This window comes from Buceros rhinoceros, unplaced genomic scaffold (assembly GCF_000710305.1).
Source record: "Buceros rhinoceros silvestris isolate BGI_N320 unplaced genomic scaffold, ASM71030v1 scaffold21370, whole genome shotgun sequence".
In the NCBI taxonomy this organism is placed as follows: domain Eukaryota; kingdom Metazoa; phylum Chordata; class Aves; order Bucerotiformes; family Bucerotidae; genus Buceros; species Buceros rhinoceros.
The window spans coordinates 20979-40120 of record NW_010390471.1 but is presented as its reverse complement, the minus strand read 5'-3'; the positions used below and the strand labels follow the sequence as shown (position 1 = coordinate 40120).

The 19142-nt window shown below is 37.8% G+C and overlaps 1 protein-coding gene across 1 annotated transcript in view; it reads right to left on the bottom strand.

Annotated features, from left to right (window-relative positions):
- Positions 1–402: 402 nt before the first annotated feature.
- The window catches only part of GABRA1 (gamma-aminobutyric acid (GABA) A receptor, alpha 1), a 37769-nt gene continuing 19029 nt past the window's right edge, over positions 403–19142 (bottom strand). The window contains exons 4-9 of the mRNA XM_010138003.1: positions 18463–18683; positions 16753–16835; positions 12123–12266; positions 7043–7195; positions 4288–4490; positions 403–952 (exon numbers count right to left, since the gene is read on the bottom strand). Coding sequence (XP_010136305.1) covers positions 644–952; positions 4288–4490; positions 7043–7195; positions 12123–12266; positions 16753–16835; positions 18463–18683 — 1113 coding nt within the window. The 3' untranslated portion in view covers positions 403–643. The remainder of the gene's footprint in view (positions 953–4287; positions 4491–7042; positions 7196–12122; positions 12267–16752; positions 16836–18462; positions 18684–19142) is intronic.

Here is a 19142-nt window from a genome sequence, read left to right as displayed (position 1 = left end):
ACAAGACTGCAGTAAGTCAGCAGATTAAAGCATTCATTACCATTAGATCTTATGTGCTATACAGTGACAAACTGTACCTAGAGTGAGTAGACTTCCTTCCTCTTTAAAGACAATTTAATATTATAAGTCAGGTGGTTTGGAATATAGAAGAGAAAAGGGATGAGGAAAATAACACATCTTAGGGGATCCAGCGAATGGAAAGCTTTACACCCTCAAAAAGATTATAAACAGTGGTTGAACAAAGGGAACAGTATGGTATGTGCATCAGGAACGTCATAAAGAATATTTTCCCACAATCCTCTGAATAAAAATATCTCTTTCCTGTACATATACAGTACCTTTTGGGGACATTCAGTACCAAGCTATCTACAAACAGTTTCCTTTTTTTTTTTCTCCATTACTCTACAACTTTTTCTTTCCCATTTTCAGAATCACTTTTCCAAAGTATATAGCTTATATTGTTTTCTCCCTCACACACAGTTTTTGTTTAAAATATACAGATATAATATACCTTTTTGTTAGATAAAGAAACCTTTATTTTCTTTAAGACAGAGGCAATGAAGCAGATGGGAAATACTGTATGTGAAAATGGGAAGCAACTCCCAGACTAAAAGACAAAACAGTACTATAGGAATAAATGAGGTTATTGATGTGGAGTTGGAGCTTTTAACTGGGGCTCCCGGTTTAAGTAGGTAGCCCAATAGACTAAGTTAAAGATTCCAAAAAGCAACGGGAAGGCTATTCTTGATAGTCGATCAATTTTACTGACACTGTTAAAAGTTTTCTTGGGTTCTGCAGGTTTTGTTTCTGGCTTAACTTCTTTGGGCTCGATCGTTGCACTTTTAGCAATGGTTGCCAGCCCAGGGTCCCTTGCAATATTAGGGGTGTAGCTCGTAGCTGTAGCTGTGTATGTGTTATTTTTCTTAATGAGAGGATCCTTCACTTTCTTTGGCTGAAGAAAGAAGAAAATGTTTTATTTTCACTATCTTCTCCACAGACGAGATTAAACATATGCAATTAATTGACTTCATACAACAAATTGTAATAAGCTGTAAGAAAGAAGTTAGTGTCTGGATACATGACTCGTGCAAAATACTGAGGTGAAGACAAAATCATCTGTCTCTGTTCCTTGTATGAAATCACACTAGATCATGGGTAAACAGGAATGGGGACTGACACTGAGAGCTAGGCTCAGGGACTGACAGGATTACCTTCAGTGGTTATCAGCTGTGAGAATCCACTTACAACCGAACATTCCCTTAATCAACTGTGCTGCTTTGCCAGCACAAAAACTTGGAAAGACACTGAATTTCTTAAACTGAACCTTCCAATATTAAGTCAAATAATGTTATGTGATGCATTCTAACTCAGTTCATACATAAAAATATGCAATAGCAATACGTGCCCATGCACTAAAGGAGTGGATTATTAAATAAAATGCAAAGCTGCCAGTATTCTGTTCACTAACAGTTTACACCAAATGCACTATGGAATAGAAAGTTACATGTTCTTGTTTGAATGTTACAGTTGGATTATAGTGGCTGAAACGGTGGTCTGTATATAAAGACTTAGCTGTACAACTTTTGCCTACACCTACCTATATTGCTAAAACAAGAATGCATTGAAAATCTTTTAGTGGAGAAGAGCTTATTCATCAGACTATCTAGAATTTTTTTTTTTCCCTGGGTCCTCATGCTTTCTAATATTCTGCTTCCTTCTTGTAGGAAAAAATTTAAATTTGGACAACTGGGGATACCAGCTGGAATTCAACTGTCCCTGTTGCAGACAGTCCAAACTCTTCCAGCCACTGCACAAGGATAAACATAGTAGAGAGGTGTAGTGGGTCGTTAAGGAGTTGTAACGAAAAACATCACTTTGCTCCAAGCTCCTCTGATTATGAGACAATAGATAACAAAAAAATCCCAAGAGCTTAGAAAATCTTTAGGTAGTAACTGCCACAAAAAGGATAGACAAATGTTATTTTATCCTCTAAGAATGAAAGAAAAAAAAACAGCTCAAGAGAAAATATCAGCAGGAGGTGATCTAATATGTCATCTCACAAGGTAGCAACTGTCCCACAGTGGCAGTATTTTGTAAAGTTGTCACAGTACTTTTAATAACAGATCAACTATAGATTAACAGCTCTGTAGATCACCCCGTGGGAGGGCTTTGGTAAAGAGTTCTTGCTGGAGGTGAACATCTCAGGGAGCAGATGGGTTCCTGCAGGACACCTGGGAACGTGAAGAGAAGCTGCAAAAGCATCAGGGCAAGTGGGGAGAGGCTTGTCAAAGCGTGGTTTGGAGTCCCTTGCAGGAAGGAAATGAAGGCTGAAATGCTGAATTGCTACTATATAGTAAGAAAAGGGATTCACATAATGAATCTGCTGTAGGTGTTTTTTATTTCATGTTGCTAATATTCAGGTTAGCTTGAGGCTGAAAGCTTCAAATTAGAGTATTTCTGCTGAATAGAAGGAACAAACATGTTGAAGATATGCTCAGAAAGATTGTTTCAGTTGTCTGCCTGTCCTGTTCCTCCTGAGCAGGAAGGCTGCTAACATGCTCGCTGAGTACAAAGCCAGTCCTGTTTCTTTCTCAGATACTGTAGTGAACAGCAACCACCCCAGCAGGCAAAGAACCACTTCACCAAGGTCATGGAAGAGCCCCTCTCTACAGAATGAAATGTCACGAAGGGTCTGATCCTCAGAAAGCCCTGACATCAGTCGGCAACTTAATATTTCATGTCCAATTCAACTTTTTAAAGTAGTGACAGCTAACAAGCCCTCTGAATGTTGCTAAGCTGCTGTGCTCTGGTCACCCATAGTTTGCCGTGCTTGCCAGTCCTTACACCTGCGGGAAATGCACTCCCCCAGGGGCCGGGGTGTCTTTGCCGACTTGGATCGAACATCACATAAAGACCCTTAGCGGCCAGGGAATTCAAAGCCATAAATCTTCCAATATTTTAAACAGTGTTCAAATACTATGTTTATATTGCTGTAGTTTTTTTCTGAAAGTGTAATTTGCTTTGAAATAAATGAAATGGCTGATTATAGTAACTATGTTACTAGGTAGGTTAAACTAACAAGGCAATATTTCACATTTAAGAATTTTCTGCTAATACAGCCCATTTTTTACAATACGTCATGAAGATAGCACAACAAAGAATCGAGGTATTTTCAATGAAGTCACCAGTAACTGAAAGCTCAGTATTCACCAGCAGTTGTGCAGCTCATTGCCGTAAGTTTGTTTTGTTACTTCACCCATTTGTTGTACAATACTTTTATATTAGTTGTCATTGTGTGAATGTCCTAATTTTGTTTTCTCACTGACTTATGCAACTAAAATATATATAGGCATACACTCCTGAATTAAACATATATTCGCATTCCAATGAGCAACATCTGCTCCTCCAAATATTTATTCTGCTGAAGCTCTAGTCTTTGAATGTTCATAATAACCAATTAGGCAAGTTAAAAGTCTCTTTCAAGATCTCTCAAAACCCCAACCAAATGCGCTTCCTCACAGAAGCAGCTGACATGGTAACTCATAGGAAATGGGAAACTTTCTCTTTCATCCCTTAAATGTCCTCAACAATTTTGTGATGCACCTCTGATTTACAGACCGGATCTGATCCCAAGCCAAAGGGAGTCAGTGTGATGTGTCTCTATCGCATTCAGGGAGGTACTTACCAGGACTGCACACTCCCAACACAATTGTCAGGGCTTTCCCTCAAATAAATCATTTTCTCCTATAGACTAAGAAATACAAAATAATATTTCTATTTTTTTTTTTAAATGGAGAAATTATAGGAGGCAAAAGAAAGGAAGTAAAAGTCCTGTGGTGATTTGTTTGTCATGATCACAGAGCAGTCTCTCTGAAGTTCATGCTGGGGAGCAATAGGCTTTGGAAACTGTCAAATACACTAGCCACAATATTTTTTCCTATGATTATACTGAGGCATTCACATTTTCTCTTGCCTGAACACTAGAAAACTAATTGCCTTCCCTTAAAAAGTATTTATTTTCTTTCTGCTCAGTTGCAGAGGTCAAAGTCTCAGTAAAATTCGTAATTATTAATGGCATTAAATACCATCCCGTTTGTCAGAAGTAGTACTCAATGCCTAAATAATTATTTTTTATGTGTAGAAATGCTGTGAGTAAACACATGAGGAGACTCTCAGAATAATTACTTACTATTCTAAATAATATGAATTTCTAACAGGCTGAAAAAAACCATTTAATGTCCCAGCATGACACAATAGGACCTTGGTATAGATATGAAGTGGTGTTACCTTTTCAGGAACGACGCTTTTGCCATCCCATGCATAGCCTCTCTTTGTGAAGTAATTCACTGTTGCAAATTCTATGAGTGCAGAAAACACAAAGGCATAGCACACTGCTATAAACCAATCCATAGCTGTGGCATAGGCCACCTTGGGGAGCGAATTCCTCGCACTGATGCTCAGAGTAGTCATGGTCAGGACCGTTGTCACTCCTGCAAAGCAAAGAGTTTTAGTATGTTCAGACAGTGGCTCTATTCTGTGCTTCACTTTTCAACTGTCAGCTCAGATGGGATAGCCTCGTCTTCACCCCTAATTCTTATAAACTTCCCCACTCAAGTTCAGTTGCTAATTGAAGATATCAGATTTCAGCTTCTGAGGAAGTTGCAGGATCTTCAAGACATCTTTTATACCTTTATTCTTTGACATTGTTGTAGTAGAATAATAGGTTCAGAGTTGGAATGGAAATAGTATTTTGAGTTGTGGACTGGATGCTGCTCTATGCTCCGTAGAATTTGGAGAATCATTGCTGCTGCTCCTTATTCTTGCCCTGTGAATTGTCCTACAGATGTAACTATTTAAGATTTTTAGTTCTTTCTTGCAACAGTTTTAAGAGAACTAAAGAACTTACTGCCCTCGTTCAGTTTATTTGGTATACGCTCCTTCAAACGTATACTCAAATGCATTAAGGTTTACGTGGTTTGGCATTTATTTGAATTGATTGTTTTACAGATTTCAGTCACGCTTATTTACTGATGCCCTGAAAACGGCAAAAAAAATTATGTAAGCAATGATAATGTAATTTGCATTTCTGGTATCAGAGCCTCTCACTGCTAATGAACCTTTTCCTTTAACGGGACGTCGGGAGCAAGCAGGATTGTATTGAACTCACTCTGCTTGCAGCTGCTTGAAAAAAACCTGCAAGTGCAGGCTAGACATTTACATCCAATCACATGTCCGCAGGTTACCTTGACAACTGCAATGTCATGTATCGCATGTGCCTCGTGAGTTCATCTTCACTGCGCTGCGTGTTACTGACGATGTGCAGCGGTCTAAAATAGGCCAAATAATGAACGATGCATTTACATGCTGAAGAGCTTGAATTATTAGTGTCTAATGAGGAAGGAATTTCTCTTCCCCGACAGACTCATTATTAGTGAGCTCTCTAACGCAGTAGTAAACCAGGATTTATAATTTTTATTATCTGTGGGGCTGTAGAGTAAGAGATGTAAGTTGTGTTTCTGTGTGCACATACAGCCAGGCAAAGCTTCCTGAAGCACTGTTTCACTGCCACGAAGAAATGAAAAGGTTATCTTGATACATAATGATGGATTCAACACCAGACTACCTAACTGTCTCCTAAAACAAAAACTTCCAGAAATGTGTGGGTTCTTGAGCCTGTGAGGAAAGCAGCTTGAACATCGTGCAGTATTAGGTATTACTCATTGTGAGACTAGGAAATCATGTTCTTCATCTCCAATGAAGTACAGCATTTCAAAGTGATGAGCTGACATTTCTTTTGAAATGGCACGTGCAAAAAAGAGGTAAAATAGCCATAATTTCAACAGCTTTGACTAGAAGTCCCATCGAAGTCCCAAGTTAATTCTCAGCGAAGTTGAGGATAAAAATTCAGATTTAATTTTAGATGTTATTCGAAACAATATTATGTATATAGAATTTAATTATACTGTGGTCTAGACCGTTCTTCTGTAAACACATATCCGTATATCAGCAGAAAGCCTCCACTTGGTTCATGAGGTCTAAGGCTATGTGAGTTGGGACTGATTTCCAGAGGCACTGCGAAACTAAAGCACAGTTGTGAAGAGTGCCAGAAAGGTCAATAAAAACAGCTCTTGCTCAACAAGACTTTCAGAGTTTGTGTTTCTCAACATCGGGCCTTGCAACTCCCTGGCTTTGCTATGTCAAGTGTAAATTATCTTCTGCAAAGCAGGAGGGCCCATGGCATCCTGCCCAGCAGTTCCCTCAGGCCGGGAAACGGGTGTAAAAGCCAACTCGGCTGTGGGTTCTGCCACCTCCTCCTACCAACGGTGTTCAGGTGTCCCACCTGAACATCACAAAAAAGGACTAGGTCAGAGAGGAAAAGTCTCAGCTTCTATTTTCCTTAAGTGAAGATTTTTTACTTCTTTTAAATTATGTACTTGGATTAACATCTCTGAAGAATATGCTAGTTGTTTGTTTCTAATTTTAAGACAAGCATTTGCGAGCAGTAGTTAAAACACTAGGGACCAGCTGTATAAATGTAGAGTCCTTTAGATTGCCTTCTGACTGCATTCACTGAGTGCATCTCTTCACAACTGTAAGAAAAATAAATTGTCACTGATTCAACAGCAGACCTTTAGCAGCAGCCTAAAGAAGGGATTGATGAAAAAGATTTTTAAGATAATTTTCAAAGGGCCTAAGGATGTTGAATTACCAGCACCCATCGATTAAAGCCTATTTGACAGTCTGCACCGTGAATGCCGTTGCCATTGTCAGAAATGTTTTATTCATATACTCTAGTGTTTTGGAAAAGTTGAACTGTGATAGATTCTTAAGATATTTTCAGGTCTCTCTTTACAATCCATTTAAAAGCTTTGGACCTTCAATCAGTTTCTGCTACATCTTCGCAATGAAATGTGTTAAGTGCTGCGCTGTGTCCAGGCTCACGCTGTTCTCCAATACTGTGTAACACGTAACCGGTTTTACCACCGAATTTCCTAAACCTATTTGGCTTATGGTTGCCAAGCGGTGTGTAGGTCTTACTTACCAAATACAGTTCTTGCTGGAACAGATTCTCTGTTAAGCCAGAAGGACACCTGTGACAGGATCACTGTCATGATACATGGCAGATAAGTCTGGATGACAAAGTAACCAATCTTTCTCTTCAAATGAAAATGAGTAGTCATAACAACATATTCCCCTAAAAACAAGAAAAACAGGAACATTAAAGCTTTTATAAATATACAAATTCAAAGGCTTTACAGGAATTTTTTTTCATTATATTCACCCCTATTATATAAAAAATAGTTCTCAGATCAAATTGGGTCAGTTCTGAAGAAAACATTTAATAAAGCAGGTTCTGCAGTTCCACTAATAACACAAAACTAGACAGTTCTGGGAAATGCTAATTAAATTTACACCTTTTCATCTCTGCTGAGCGGTGAATGAAAGTCTGCATTAACTAGTGGCTGTTTAGGCCTCTTGTGAAAGGTCTTATTCCATCAGAAGATGAAAAACCACCGTAACATACACATGTAAACATCATATAAAGAGTAAATCGTGGTTGTGTCTGCATTGCCACTGTCTGTGCTTCATGTGCTCTGAGATTAAGTGCCCCCGTTCTCCTAATTCCGTACTTTACTAAATGACTACTATCCCCTGAAATAAATGGGCAATGACAGAAAACCAGAATATTTTCATTAGCACTAACTTTTTGGGTGCTACAAAAACACATGAGCTGGGTATTCCAATTGCAATTGAAAGGAATCTTAAGTATTTATATAATTCTATAAACTATTTCTGCCAGAGCACAGCAAATAATGCCTCATTTTCAGATGATTATTTACATCATTGAAAATGTATTTTGAAAACAGTATATTCTCAAAAGATTAGAAAACCTGTTGTGACTATTTTATTTGGAGTCGACATGTTACTGAATGGAAACTTCTGCCTGCATTAGAGAGGTTGTCAAATTTCTGTTATTCTGTTCTAAAATGTAGGCAGCTGGAAAGTTGCCCTTGTACAGGAAAATCTTAAATTGGATTGAAAAACTATGTCTAGACATTGACTGCTTATGCACTGAGCATGTCAAATGCCCTTTTCTTTAATTCAGAGTCTAGAAGAACATTCATTTGAACAATCTTGCTCGATGTATAAACCTAAGGAAAGCTGAAAAATAAGATGTGACAAAACTGCTGGTATGTTTCAATATAGATCGAGAGGTAAAGCAAAAGATACACAAGGAAAAATTTCTTTCGAAAATAGGACTGGCAGAAGTAGTATAGTGGGCATTATTATTGAATTTTGCCAATGTGTCTTAAACCTGCTCTGAAACGACCTCCTTTTCCACTGTACTAGAGATTATGGTCTTATGAAGGGTGCCGTCCTTGGCTAGCAGAGCCAACAATTTAATGTTATCTACTAAAATATGACGTGGGAAGCTATTTTAATGCAATCAGATACAGAACGCTCACAACAGCATCTCAGAATTCAGTGATTGTAGATGGCAAACGAAGAACACCCAGTGAATGCACCACAGTATTCTGAAGCTTTATTTAGCTGCTTAAATTATCACGGTATTTTTAACCTCTGGAAAATGAGACCAAGATTCAAAGCATAGAGACAATTAAAACGACAGGGATTACGCTCATCTGTTACAGCTGCAGCGGCTCTGAACTAGAAGTCAGCTAAAGGTGATGTCATGAGATGTGGATCAGGCAAAGCACAGGACGAGAGTAACGCCTACAGCTCAGTTACAGAGCTCAGACCTGTGTTTAAGTCTCTAGTGGACTGCAATAATTTATTAGAAGACAGGAGATCTTTGAGATTTACTTATATAACTGCAAGACATTAAAGTACTCTGGTAATTTACTGGATCTTTAGCTTCCCACATTCTATGTATTTCTTTAATTTAAGAACACAGCCACACTCATGACAGCTGCTGACCACTGTCTAACCTCCCAGCAATTCTTCTGTAATTCTGTTCAGCCATAAAATACCCTACAAGCTAAAATTTCAGATAGCTCTTGAACAAAGTATTTCCTAGATGCATAGTGTCTGATTACTAGGCTTTCACAAATTACACAAATATCACAAGCTGTATCTTATACATTTTATATTCTCTTATTCTCTTGTCCAAAGAAGTTAGGAAAAGAGGTATTTCTCTTTAGCTTCCTTGGAATTTCTAATAATATATATTTATTTCTAATAAATAACTGTGAGCAGGTGAATTTATTTTTCACTTGATTTGTTCCATGAAGTTTAAGTTATTTATATGTATTACCCAATAAGAAGCATTTAAAAGTGGTCACACAACTCCTTGATCTGTATTAACGTTTTGAATGATTGTCCGCATTTGAACACTTCCCATGTGCTGGAAGAGTGTGTGCCTGTGTCAGCACTCCTGTAGCTGTGATTTTGAACCAGCCCTTAATCCTACAGCATATCTCAATAACTGAGTTGAATGTTGCATAACCTAACATGTCCTTAGAAGAAAAGAGTTGATAATTCAGTAAAGTTACATCAAAACTACTACTCAGTGTTCTGTAAACTATTTGTCATAAACTCATTTTATCAGGTGAGCGCCTAAAATTAATGTGCATCACATCAGACGTAAGGTTTGAGGTGGGGACTGAGATTTAGCTATGGTAATTGTTTTTCTGTCACTGTAGGTAGGAAGTAAGGTTTTCTTTGCCATTAATCTAGAACAAAGTATTTCTCATTTACTATCTATGCCATTTAACCCAACAGAAAAACTTGTAAGAACAGTATCCTCTCCGGAGATGTACAAAGCATCAGGAACAAACACATCATCGCCAGTATATACATCCTGCTGATTCTCAGTGCAAAGTAACGTTCTCAAGGAGGCCAAATAATGCTATGTAGATAGAAACTTGCACAAGCCCTTTAAGCATCTGTTAAGGGCCTTACAAAAAAGATCATTTTAAACTCTTTCTGAGTCAGTATGAGTCAGTAGTTGAAGAGTGACAGGAATTTCACATGTAAGTGAAAAAAAAAAAAGGATGACTCTATGCTTAGGCAAAACAGCTTTTTCATTTACTGAATACTGGTTTTAAGCCTGTAGTACCTGTACATTCCACTGCCAGCATAGATGAATAACTATACTATAAAAAAGTTTTAGTCTTTCAAGATTCTCTTGTCAGAAAAAGACCAGCATTTGTAGTTATCTTGTTCTAAATCCAGAAATGAGGATAGCAGATGGCTTACTAGCAAAGGAAGAAATTAAAGAAAAAAAAAAAAGACCTCATGGATTCACCAAGTTATTTGTTTTGAGAGTGTTTAGAGTAACCCAGTTACACCCAAACCCTTGGAAAATATGTGCCTGGAATTGCAGCCAACTGTAAATATCATCTTAAAATTGCCTAAGCTGTTGTAGATCTGTCTAATGATCCTCAGAATCAGATGCAGGAGAGCTTCCAATTCTTGCCTAATAAAGGTGCTGAGAACTCTGAAGTGAGGATCAACTTCAGTTGCTTTTGTCTTTTTGTCAGGTGAGTCACCATCCACAACTCTGAAAGCATCATATGACTCATGTCAGATCTTAACACAGAGATGAGCAGAGGACAGAAACTCGCTGGAGGATTCTGTTGAGACTAGCTGCCCACCCACCTGAACGGGGAGAAGAGTGATTGTCAACCACTTCTGATTCCCACCGTTACTTCTGGGGAAGGCAAAAGTTTTTCCTTTCCAAAGCAAATCAAGGAGAATTTTTCCTCCAGACATTGAATTTTCAGGCAAAGTTTCTTCCACTACTGTATGTTCTTATCAGGTAGTAACTAAAAAGAATTGCAAGTTTGGTACTAAAAGACTGTTTAATGGGCTTATTTTTAGTTTTGATAACCATTGTATTTAGTTCTTTGTAACAATTTTCTGCATCTAGACAATAGCATCTTTATTTCAGCAAATATTAATTATACTGTATTTAATTTTACAGGCAGGCATGGTAAAGAGTTTCTTGAAGTCAGAATTCAAGCCTGTGAAACATTATAAGCAAAATAAGAGGTTTTTTGTTTTGTTTCTTCGTGGAAATGCATGAAGAATTTTTACACTTCTTAGGTTTGCCTTCAGTTCTGTTAAAAAATTTATTCTCTGCCTTTCTCAACAATTTACACAGTGCTTTTCATGTTACTATCTACTTACCCTGAACTATACCTGGTATTGTATATTTGGTTTAGATATTTCCCCAAGCTTGTGAGTCTCTTCTGATTATCCTTATAACGCATCCAGCAAGCAGAGAATTGGATCATTAGACGAATCTACAACAGCTTGGGCAATTGGTTTATGCAGGTATAAGTATACTTCTCTAGTTTGGTCACAATGTTGGGTGCGTTCAAAGCAATACAACTACTTCTCCTAACGCAGAGCTTTTTTTGGTCCATTGAACAGTCAATCTAGTCAACAGTTTGAGCTTTGTTCATGCCCAATGCTCAGTTTATTACTGGATTTAGGTCTTTGTGCCCCTTCCAAATTATTTTAAAAAATAATTTAAAAAATTACTTCTTGAAACAAACACTGCAAAGTGAAATAACAAAAAGGTTTTTTAGCCAGCTTCAAGGTTACAGGTATAAATACTGTAAATGCTACCTATATTTCTGTATCGCATTAACAGTTTTGGAGTTAAAGCTGCTGCTAGTGTTAGTAGACCTAAACCCTGTTTGGATGTTCCAAATGTTTTTTTATTTTTATGACATACCTTTTTCACTCTTTAAATATCTCCTTGAGAAACTATATGCTTGCTATTAGCAACTTCACTGCCTCCAGGAATATGATATTTGAAGATTCATATTCTTATACTATATTTTTAAGCTTATATAGTAACCAGGTAATATGATATGAGGAATGTTTCTTTATAATGTAAATTGCTCTTTTTTTCTGGCTAGCTCTTTTGCTATATAGGACGCTTTTTAATTGTTCAGGTATTTTAACCACCAGCTGAAGTAGGAAAATAATCCCAGAATATGTTATCTTTTCAGGGTTCTGTTTCCTAATCTGAAGCTCCCATATTGCAATTTACCATTCTCACTCTTTGGTCTTTGTATTCTTTCTCCTGCTCTAAATTATGCTTTGAAATGTAAATATGACCCTTCCCAAAAAAATTTTTCACAGACCTGTACTGGACTGAACAATTCCAGAGTCCACAGTTTGTCCAAGCAGATCATACTGGTTCAATCGAGAGCCGTCTTCAGCCACAACCACTGACCTTGCTGGCTCCCGCGTCCATTCGTACACAACCTCAGCTCTGGTATAAGCATCTAATTTAAAAGAAATACATGGCATTTCAGTTTTGCACCTTCTGTTTCAGTATAGCTTTATCAGAACAATGTTTTGAGCAGTAGTTTGAATATTAAATTATCTTTAATTATCTTCAGAAACCCAAAGTGGCTTAGGGGAACTTTTTATCTATGAGAAATATAGCTAATTTTATAGGCCCATCCATACGATGATCAGCTGAATGTCTGCTGTAGGGCTGGACTGAGGTTGGTCCTCAGTGGCATGAAAACCTTTCTCTCCCTTACATCACTCCTACCTATGTAAAATCTGAGGAACCAGAAGCGAGAGCGAGATGTGGAATTTCATGAGCATGCAAGGACTCCAACTCTTTTTCTAACTTGTAACTACTATCCAGAAAGGTGAGCATCAGTCTTCTCAGTTTATCAGTGTGGAGTTGTCTGGGCTGTATGAAAATAAGGCCGTCTCACAGTGGCTTCATCTTCTCAGCATCTGACTAGAGCTCTCTGCCCTTGCTATCTAACAGGCATAGCAGACATGCCTAGGCTCACCTGAGTTTAAATCACAATTAATCTATTTTTTTGCTTTTGTTATTTCTCAGAAATGCTCTCACTCAATTTCACATCTATCTGAGTCTTAAACAAAGCAGAAGAAAAACACTGTGAGCTCTCCAAACCTGAGTTGTCTGGTATGTTACATGGATAATTCAGTAGCACCCTCCATTTGCCATCCAGGTGTTTTGCACTGTTATCAGCATGTTATTTATGTTACGTCAGGAATCAAACTATAAATAAGTGTTTTTAATCTCAGTCTCATTGTAAAATTCTTCTGTCATTTTGCGTAGTCTAGAGCCTGACAGTTCTCGCTCTGAGCAGTTAGGGTGTGAGTTAGTTGCCTACATAGAGGCACCTGGTATCATTCTTCACACCCAAGAGTATCCAAGACATGTATGGGGCTCAATCACCAGAAGCCAGACAGGATGCCTTAGGACATCTAAAATGACTAGACTCCTACCTACAGGATGAGATTTTCCCTCTTTTTTCAGGACTTGCAAGGAGGAAGGGAAAAGGAAGAATCTGATTCACTTGACCTCATTTGTGAGTTAGTAATTTTATCTCATCCACGTAGGAGATAAGAGTTAGTAATTGAAGAGGTGTGTTGGATGGGGGAGTGCACCGGCAAATTAATTGCATGGCATTTGATCCCTCATTATTAAAGTGGAAGGATGCTTCTACCCTCACACTTCATATTCCCCATGCACTGTGACATATACAAAGCTTTTAGAATTGATGGTAATCACAAATCTACGTCTTAATAACTCTGACCTTAGAAATAATGGCCACGGTAAATACAGGAATTGGCTTGCTAATCTAGTCACATAACTAAAGAGTGATAATAATAATAATATTAATGTCAAGCATTTTACTTGTTCTGGAGCACTAGAGCAGTTTGGAAGAGAGAGGACTGCTTTCCTGAGCTGCTGAGAACTGCTGGATTGGGTTAGAGAGAAGGGAAGTGCTGGAAACGAGCTTGTCCTACCCTGTAAGTGCCAGACATGGTGTTTTGTTCAGCTTCCATCCTCAGCTTCCAATTCAGATACCGCATAAGCAGCAACACAGCTTTTTGCTCCAACCACTGCCGCTTTCCAGAGTGGCCTTAGTTTTCAACTGACAATCAGATTTTTGTGGTAAGAGTTGAGGAGAGCATCTGCCTTTCTGAATTTATTTTTCCAACATATGGCTTTTTGTTGTTCCAGATTCTCTTTAGCATTTGTCACATTGAATTTACATTGGAATAACCTTTAGCTTAAGCTGCTATTTTGGCAAATCACTCTAGCCTTGGAGCTGGGTCAAACAGTTATCGGCCTCTACAGTACAGGCAGAGCCCGTAGGAGACATGCAGCTCCTTCAATATGAGGCTTTTCTGAGTCCAGCTCCGACAAGTGGTGAGTAGCAGTAGAGGACATGAAAAAACTCCCACCCAATCTAATCTAAAACAAACATAGCTGGGCAAACACTGCCTCGGGGAGCTTACTAAGTGTAGTATTGTAGTCTGCACTTAAAGCATGGCTTTCACAACAATTAAGTATCTTTTTCAGTATTTTTTTCAGTCCATTGAGATGATTATAATGAATTGCTTCAGTTATTTGACAGAAAGGTCCCGCATATATTTAAATACAATTTCCCCTGAAAAAGTGACAATTAATGCAAGAACTGTTCTTGTGTACAGCAGTGAGTCCCATTTTCATATCTTGCTTGAGTCCAGCCATTCGTCCCATGGGAGAAATTGCTATTCCTATCAGTAACTAATATTGAGACAAATATTCTATAATCTGATAATTATGACATATCATCTGTTGAGAGGCAGGGGAGACGTCCAGCTTTAAGGCCCTGTTCTAGACAGTGAATTCCCCATGGAGCGTTTGCAGTTAAACCATGTTACAGAAGGAGATCTTCCCCATGAGGATTAGAAGCTCACCTGAATTTAGTAGAGGAATGTGAAGTTTCCCTGAAAACTCCTTGATTTTGTCTCATGGCCCTTCTCAGCATTTGGAGTTACTTGTTTGCTAGGTCCTGTTTAGGACAGCTGGCGTGATAGCCAGTTAGTGTTTGAAGCAAAAAAATTAACAAAAAGAGCCTGTAAAACATGACAGACCACACCTGCACTCTGAGCTTAGAATGTCAGTTATTGCCTCTGACATTAGTGTAAGAAATGGTCTTTCAATCAGACATATCAATATTTTTTTTGTTGATAATTTAAGAAAATTATAAATTATCATAATAAAAATTTTTTGCAGGATAAAAAGGAAACCAATTTAGATACAAAAGATATGCAAATACGCTTGCATGTCTTTTTGCTATCTTTTTCTATCTTGTGGTCTGGTTCTGGAGTTGTATTCAAATCCACATTATCTATCTCTTTTCATTCATAATTTCTGCATTTCTTAATCATCTAATCGAGGCAAGATCCTCAGTAATCTGGAAAGCCAGGCACTTTGAGAGCCAAGAGTACTGTAATCTAGGACACAGGGGGTCAGAAAGAACCAGGGTGTGTAGGCTGTGGATCAATGACGCACAGATGTGGTGATAGGTATTTTATCAAGTCTATAAAAATTCGATCTAGGAGCTGATGGTTTAACTTTGCATTAGCAGGTTTTATGCACGATTAACCAGCTATCCACCTCCCAGATCCAGCACGCAGTCAGCATAAACACTTCATGCGCATCTCCAAAGAAATTCAGGTCTGAGCCACTCCTGATCTAACCGGGCTCTCAGGTGCACAGGTCTCCTGTTACTGATCAAGAACCCACTGCAGCTTCTTGCCCTATTATTAGCCGGAGTGAGGCTTCCCCCCCCACCCCCTTCTGCTTCACAGGAGCTTTGGAAAGATTTATTGGAAGTGTTGTAAGAAAACTTAGCATTCAAGGAGGAAACTCTTCTTGTAAGTTATACTCCAACTTTGTATGAGCTTTTTGTCCTAAATCTGATCTAGGAGGCTAGTAGCTCTTTAAAGACAAAACATCAGTCCTTTCTCATGGTAAACTTAGAGCTCTTCAGCCCAAAGTAAATTATCACCCTGTCTGGTACCACGTGAAGAATGAATTGGGTGTTCTGCTTGTTTGCTTCTAAAATTGATCAAGTCACTAAGCACCCATTATCAGTGAAACGACCCATTTCTACCGGAAAAAAATAGCCATTGAGGAAACAATTTGTACGCTATTACATGTTCCATTCATTTTGTCTTCCTGTTTGAACCAACCAGAGTAAAACAGTTCTTCCTTTTTTCTTCTTTTTTCTTTTTTTTACTTAAAGAGTTGAAGGGGGACTGTATTTCATTTTTTCAAATATTATGTTTAGCTAAGTTTGAATGTATCGGTGTCAGATTGGTTGCTATGCAAATTAAACTTTTGGGGGAAATTCTCAACTTACAGAAAGCCTAGTCAGTTATTACACTGATTTCAACTACATTACATTTTGTGCAGTATGTTCTCCAAGGTTTTAAGTGCTCCAAGTGTAGGACTCTATCTGGAGATTTGTGAGGTTTTTCACTTCCCAAAATGCTGCATGATTGTAATATAAATCTTTAATAACCTTAGGTAACTTTTTGTTCTGAACAGGCTAAGGCTATGGTAGGGGGAATTCTTTTTACCTAAGCCAATTCAGTCATTCATGGTCCTTATTACTTTTCTCTAACATTGATTCTGGGTCTTAACAAAATAAAGCAACTATAAGATTAAGAACATTTTCTATTTGGCAAATTACTTTTCTAGATGTTTAGAGCACTGTCATTCTTCTCTTTGTGAATGTCCAGGCATGACATTGGAGGATATTTAAGACACACAGAAGCAGCTCATTGTATTCGATATAAATATATGTAAGAATAAAAATACAATCCTGCCAAACCCAGTGAAAAATACCCAAGATTAATACCTTGAGGTTTTCTCAATTGCAAAGTACTTCTGTAAAGTGGCCTAAAAAAGGGAGAAACCTCAATTTAAAACAAACTTACAGCTTCCAAATTTCAAGGGGCAAGCATGTACATCCATAGGAAAGTCTTCTAAATGCATTGGACATTCTGCTCTCACAGTCAATCTACAATGGATTAATGAGCAAAAGGACACATTTATTCTACTTTCATATAAATAGCAAATAGACTTCTGTTAAGACACAAAGAAGTATAATATAATATCTGTTATGTGATTAATTAGCAGCTAGCATGAGATCTGAGTTGTCTGGCTGGAGGTGCTGACAGGCATGTGTAGACACAGCAGTGTGACTGGCTCTGCCACTCCACCATGTCTCACTGTACAGCAAAGACATGCTCAGACTTCTAACTTGGTGTGAGGATTAAAATCCATTAGCAACCAAAATTGCTTCCTTGCTGCCATCATTAAATCGGCCCATTCTGGATGCTGATATGTGTTGAAATAATTTTGTCGCTATCGGCTTGGGTGCAAACATGTTTCTCAATAAAAAAGATTAAATAAACTAGACACAGTCACATACCACACAGCAGCAAGGAATGAGCAATTATACTTGAATACAAGGCAGAAGATTGCATTAAGGCACTTGCAAAGGTGAGCAAATAGAAAGTTATGGTCAGAAAAAGAGACACATGCGAACAATGTGCTGCCAAGATAGTGTTCTTGTGGAATAAATCCCTAACAGCCAAACATTTACGAAGGCAAGAAAAATTGACCTGGACTTCTATAACTACCAGCCAAGCAGATTCTACTGTAGCCTAGGCAGTCTTGAAAGATGTTGCAAAATAAATTGAACGTATTTGACAGGTTCTCAAAAGCCTGGAGATTTTGTTTTCTCCAAATACTTGTACTGCTTTTAAAAAAATCTTTAAAATTTTTAAAAGAAAACTCAGTGTTCGCCTACATACTAAGCTATCCATCTTGACAGAATCACTTTAAACCTTGTTTGATTCCATGGGAGACATAAATGGGGGATGTTAAGCTCTGCAGAGACAACATACCATTTTTTTTCTTGGTTTACTTTGCGGTCTTTTAATCCAGAATGTTTTCATGACTGTGTATCACTGTTATTTCAAAAGTATTTATTTAACTCCTCTGCTGACAACTGGATAGCTAAAGTTCAGTTATCCATGAAGAGAATAATAAATTTCCAGTATGAGTTGTATCAGCACAGAAATAATTTTTTCTTCTAACTTTCCAAATGCTTTAGTGAATCGTTTTTATTGCAATGTATGGAATAAGAAATGTCTATTTTTAGACTCCCATGCTCTGTATTCCCAAGCACAAGAAATACGAACGGGCAATGAGTTCTGTGCACACCCGCTAGTTCTTGGAATCTGCTTTCTACAGGATCCAAAGATTAAAGACCCTTGTACACAATCTAGTACTTTTGATTATACTGAACTTTCAGGTTTTTATTACACTCTGCTGATGGAATCCTTGAAAGCAAATCCAAATTAAGGTCCTGTGCAACCTGTTGGATTCCTAATGCTACAGGTGCCTTTTCAAAATCAAGCACTAAGACACATCCAGGAAGCATAAAGGTAACGTAGCAGGAGGTGGAAAAAATAAACACCGCAAATACCAAAGTTTGTCCAACATTCCAGGGTGTATTGTGAAAATAATCACCAAGCAGGAATCAAATTATGCTCAAAAAGAAACCTGTTTGGAAAGTATGATGCTTTCACAAGTTCAATTGTCAAACTAAATGAAGGATACAGGATTTTAGAGCTCACCTCATTGTGTATAGCAATGTCCCATCCTCTGTGATTCGCAATAGCTTATTTGGCATTGTCATGTTATGAGCCACTGACTTCTTTCCATTGTGGAAAAAGGTATCAGGTGTCCAAATTTTGCTGGCCATTAAATTATTTAACCGGAGAACAGTCATAGGTCCTTTGAATTTTAATCTTTCATCTTTCCAGCTTTGGCGGAAAAATACATCTATAGTGTATTCCTACATCAATTCAGAAAAAAGGGAAACACTTATGATGCCATGTGTTGCAAAATGATAGAAGTATATTCTTACCGTTCCCCAGAAGCAAGATGACCGTTAATGAAATTAGTAATTATCAGAACATTTATTCTCTATATTACTTACAATGTACCTGAAGCTGGTTATTAAACAGTTACAATATCATTACTGCGTTCAACAGAATAAATGTTAGGAAGAACAGTATATCAGAAGTTAGACAAGAATTTGAGGTATAATATAGTGGAAACAAAATAATTCATCCTTTTCTGACTTCTTCACCTCCCATAAAACTGTGGATAAGTAGCTAGTATGTGTAGCACTGGAAGAATATGTCTCTTGTAACAAGCCTGGTGAGACAGGGACTTCCTAGAGCCTTTTTTTCTAAGCATCTCATTAGCATAAAATTGCCGTCAACCTGCGAAAAGTTCCCAGTTCACTAGA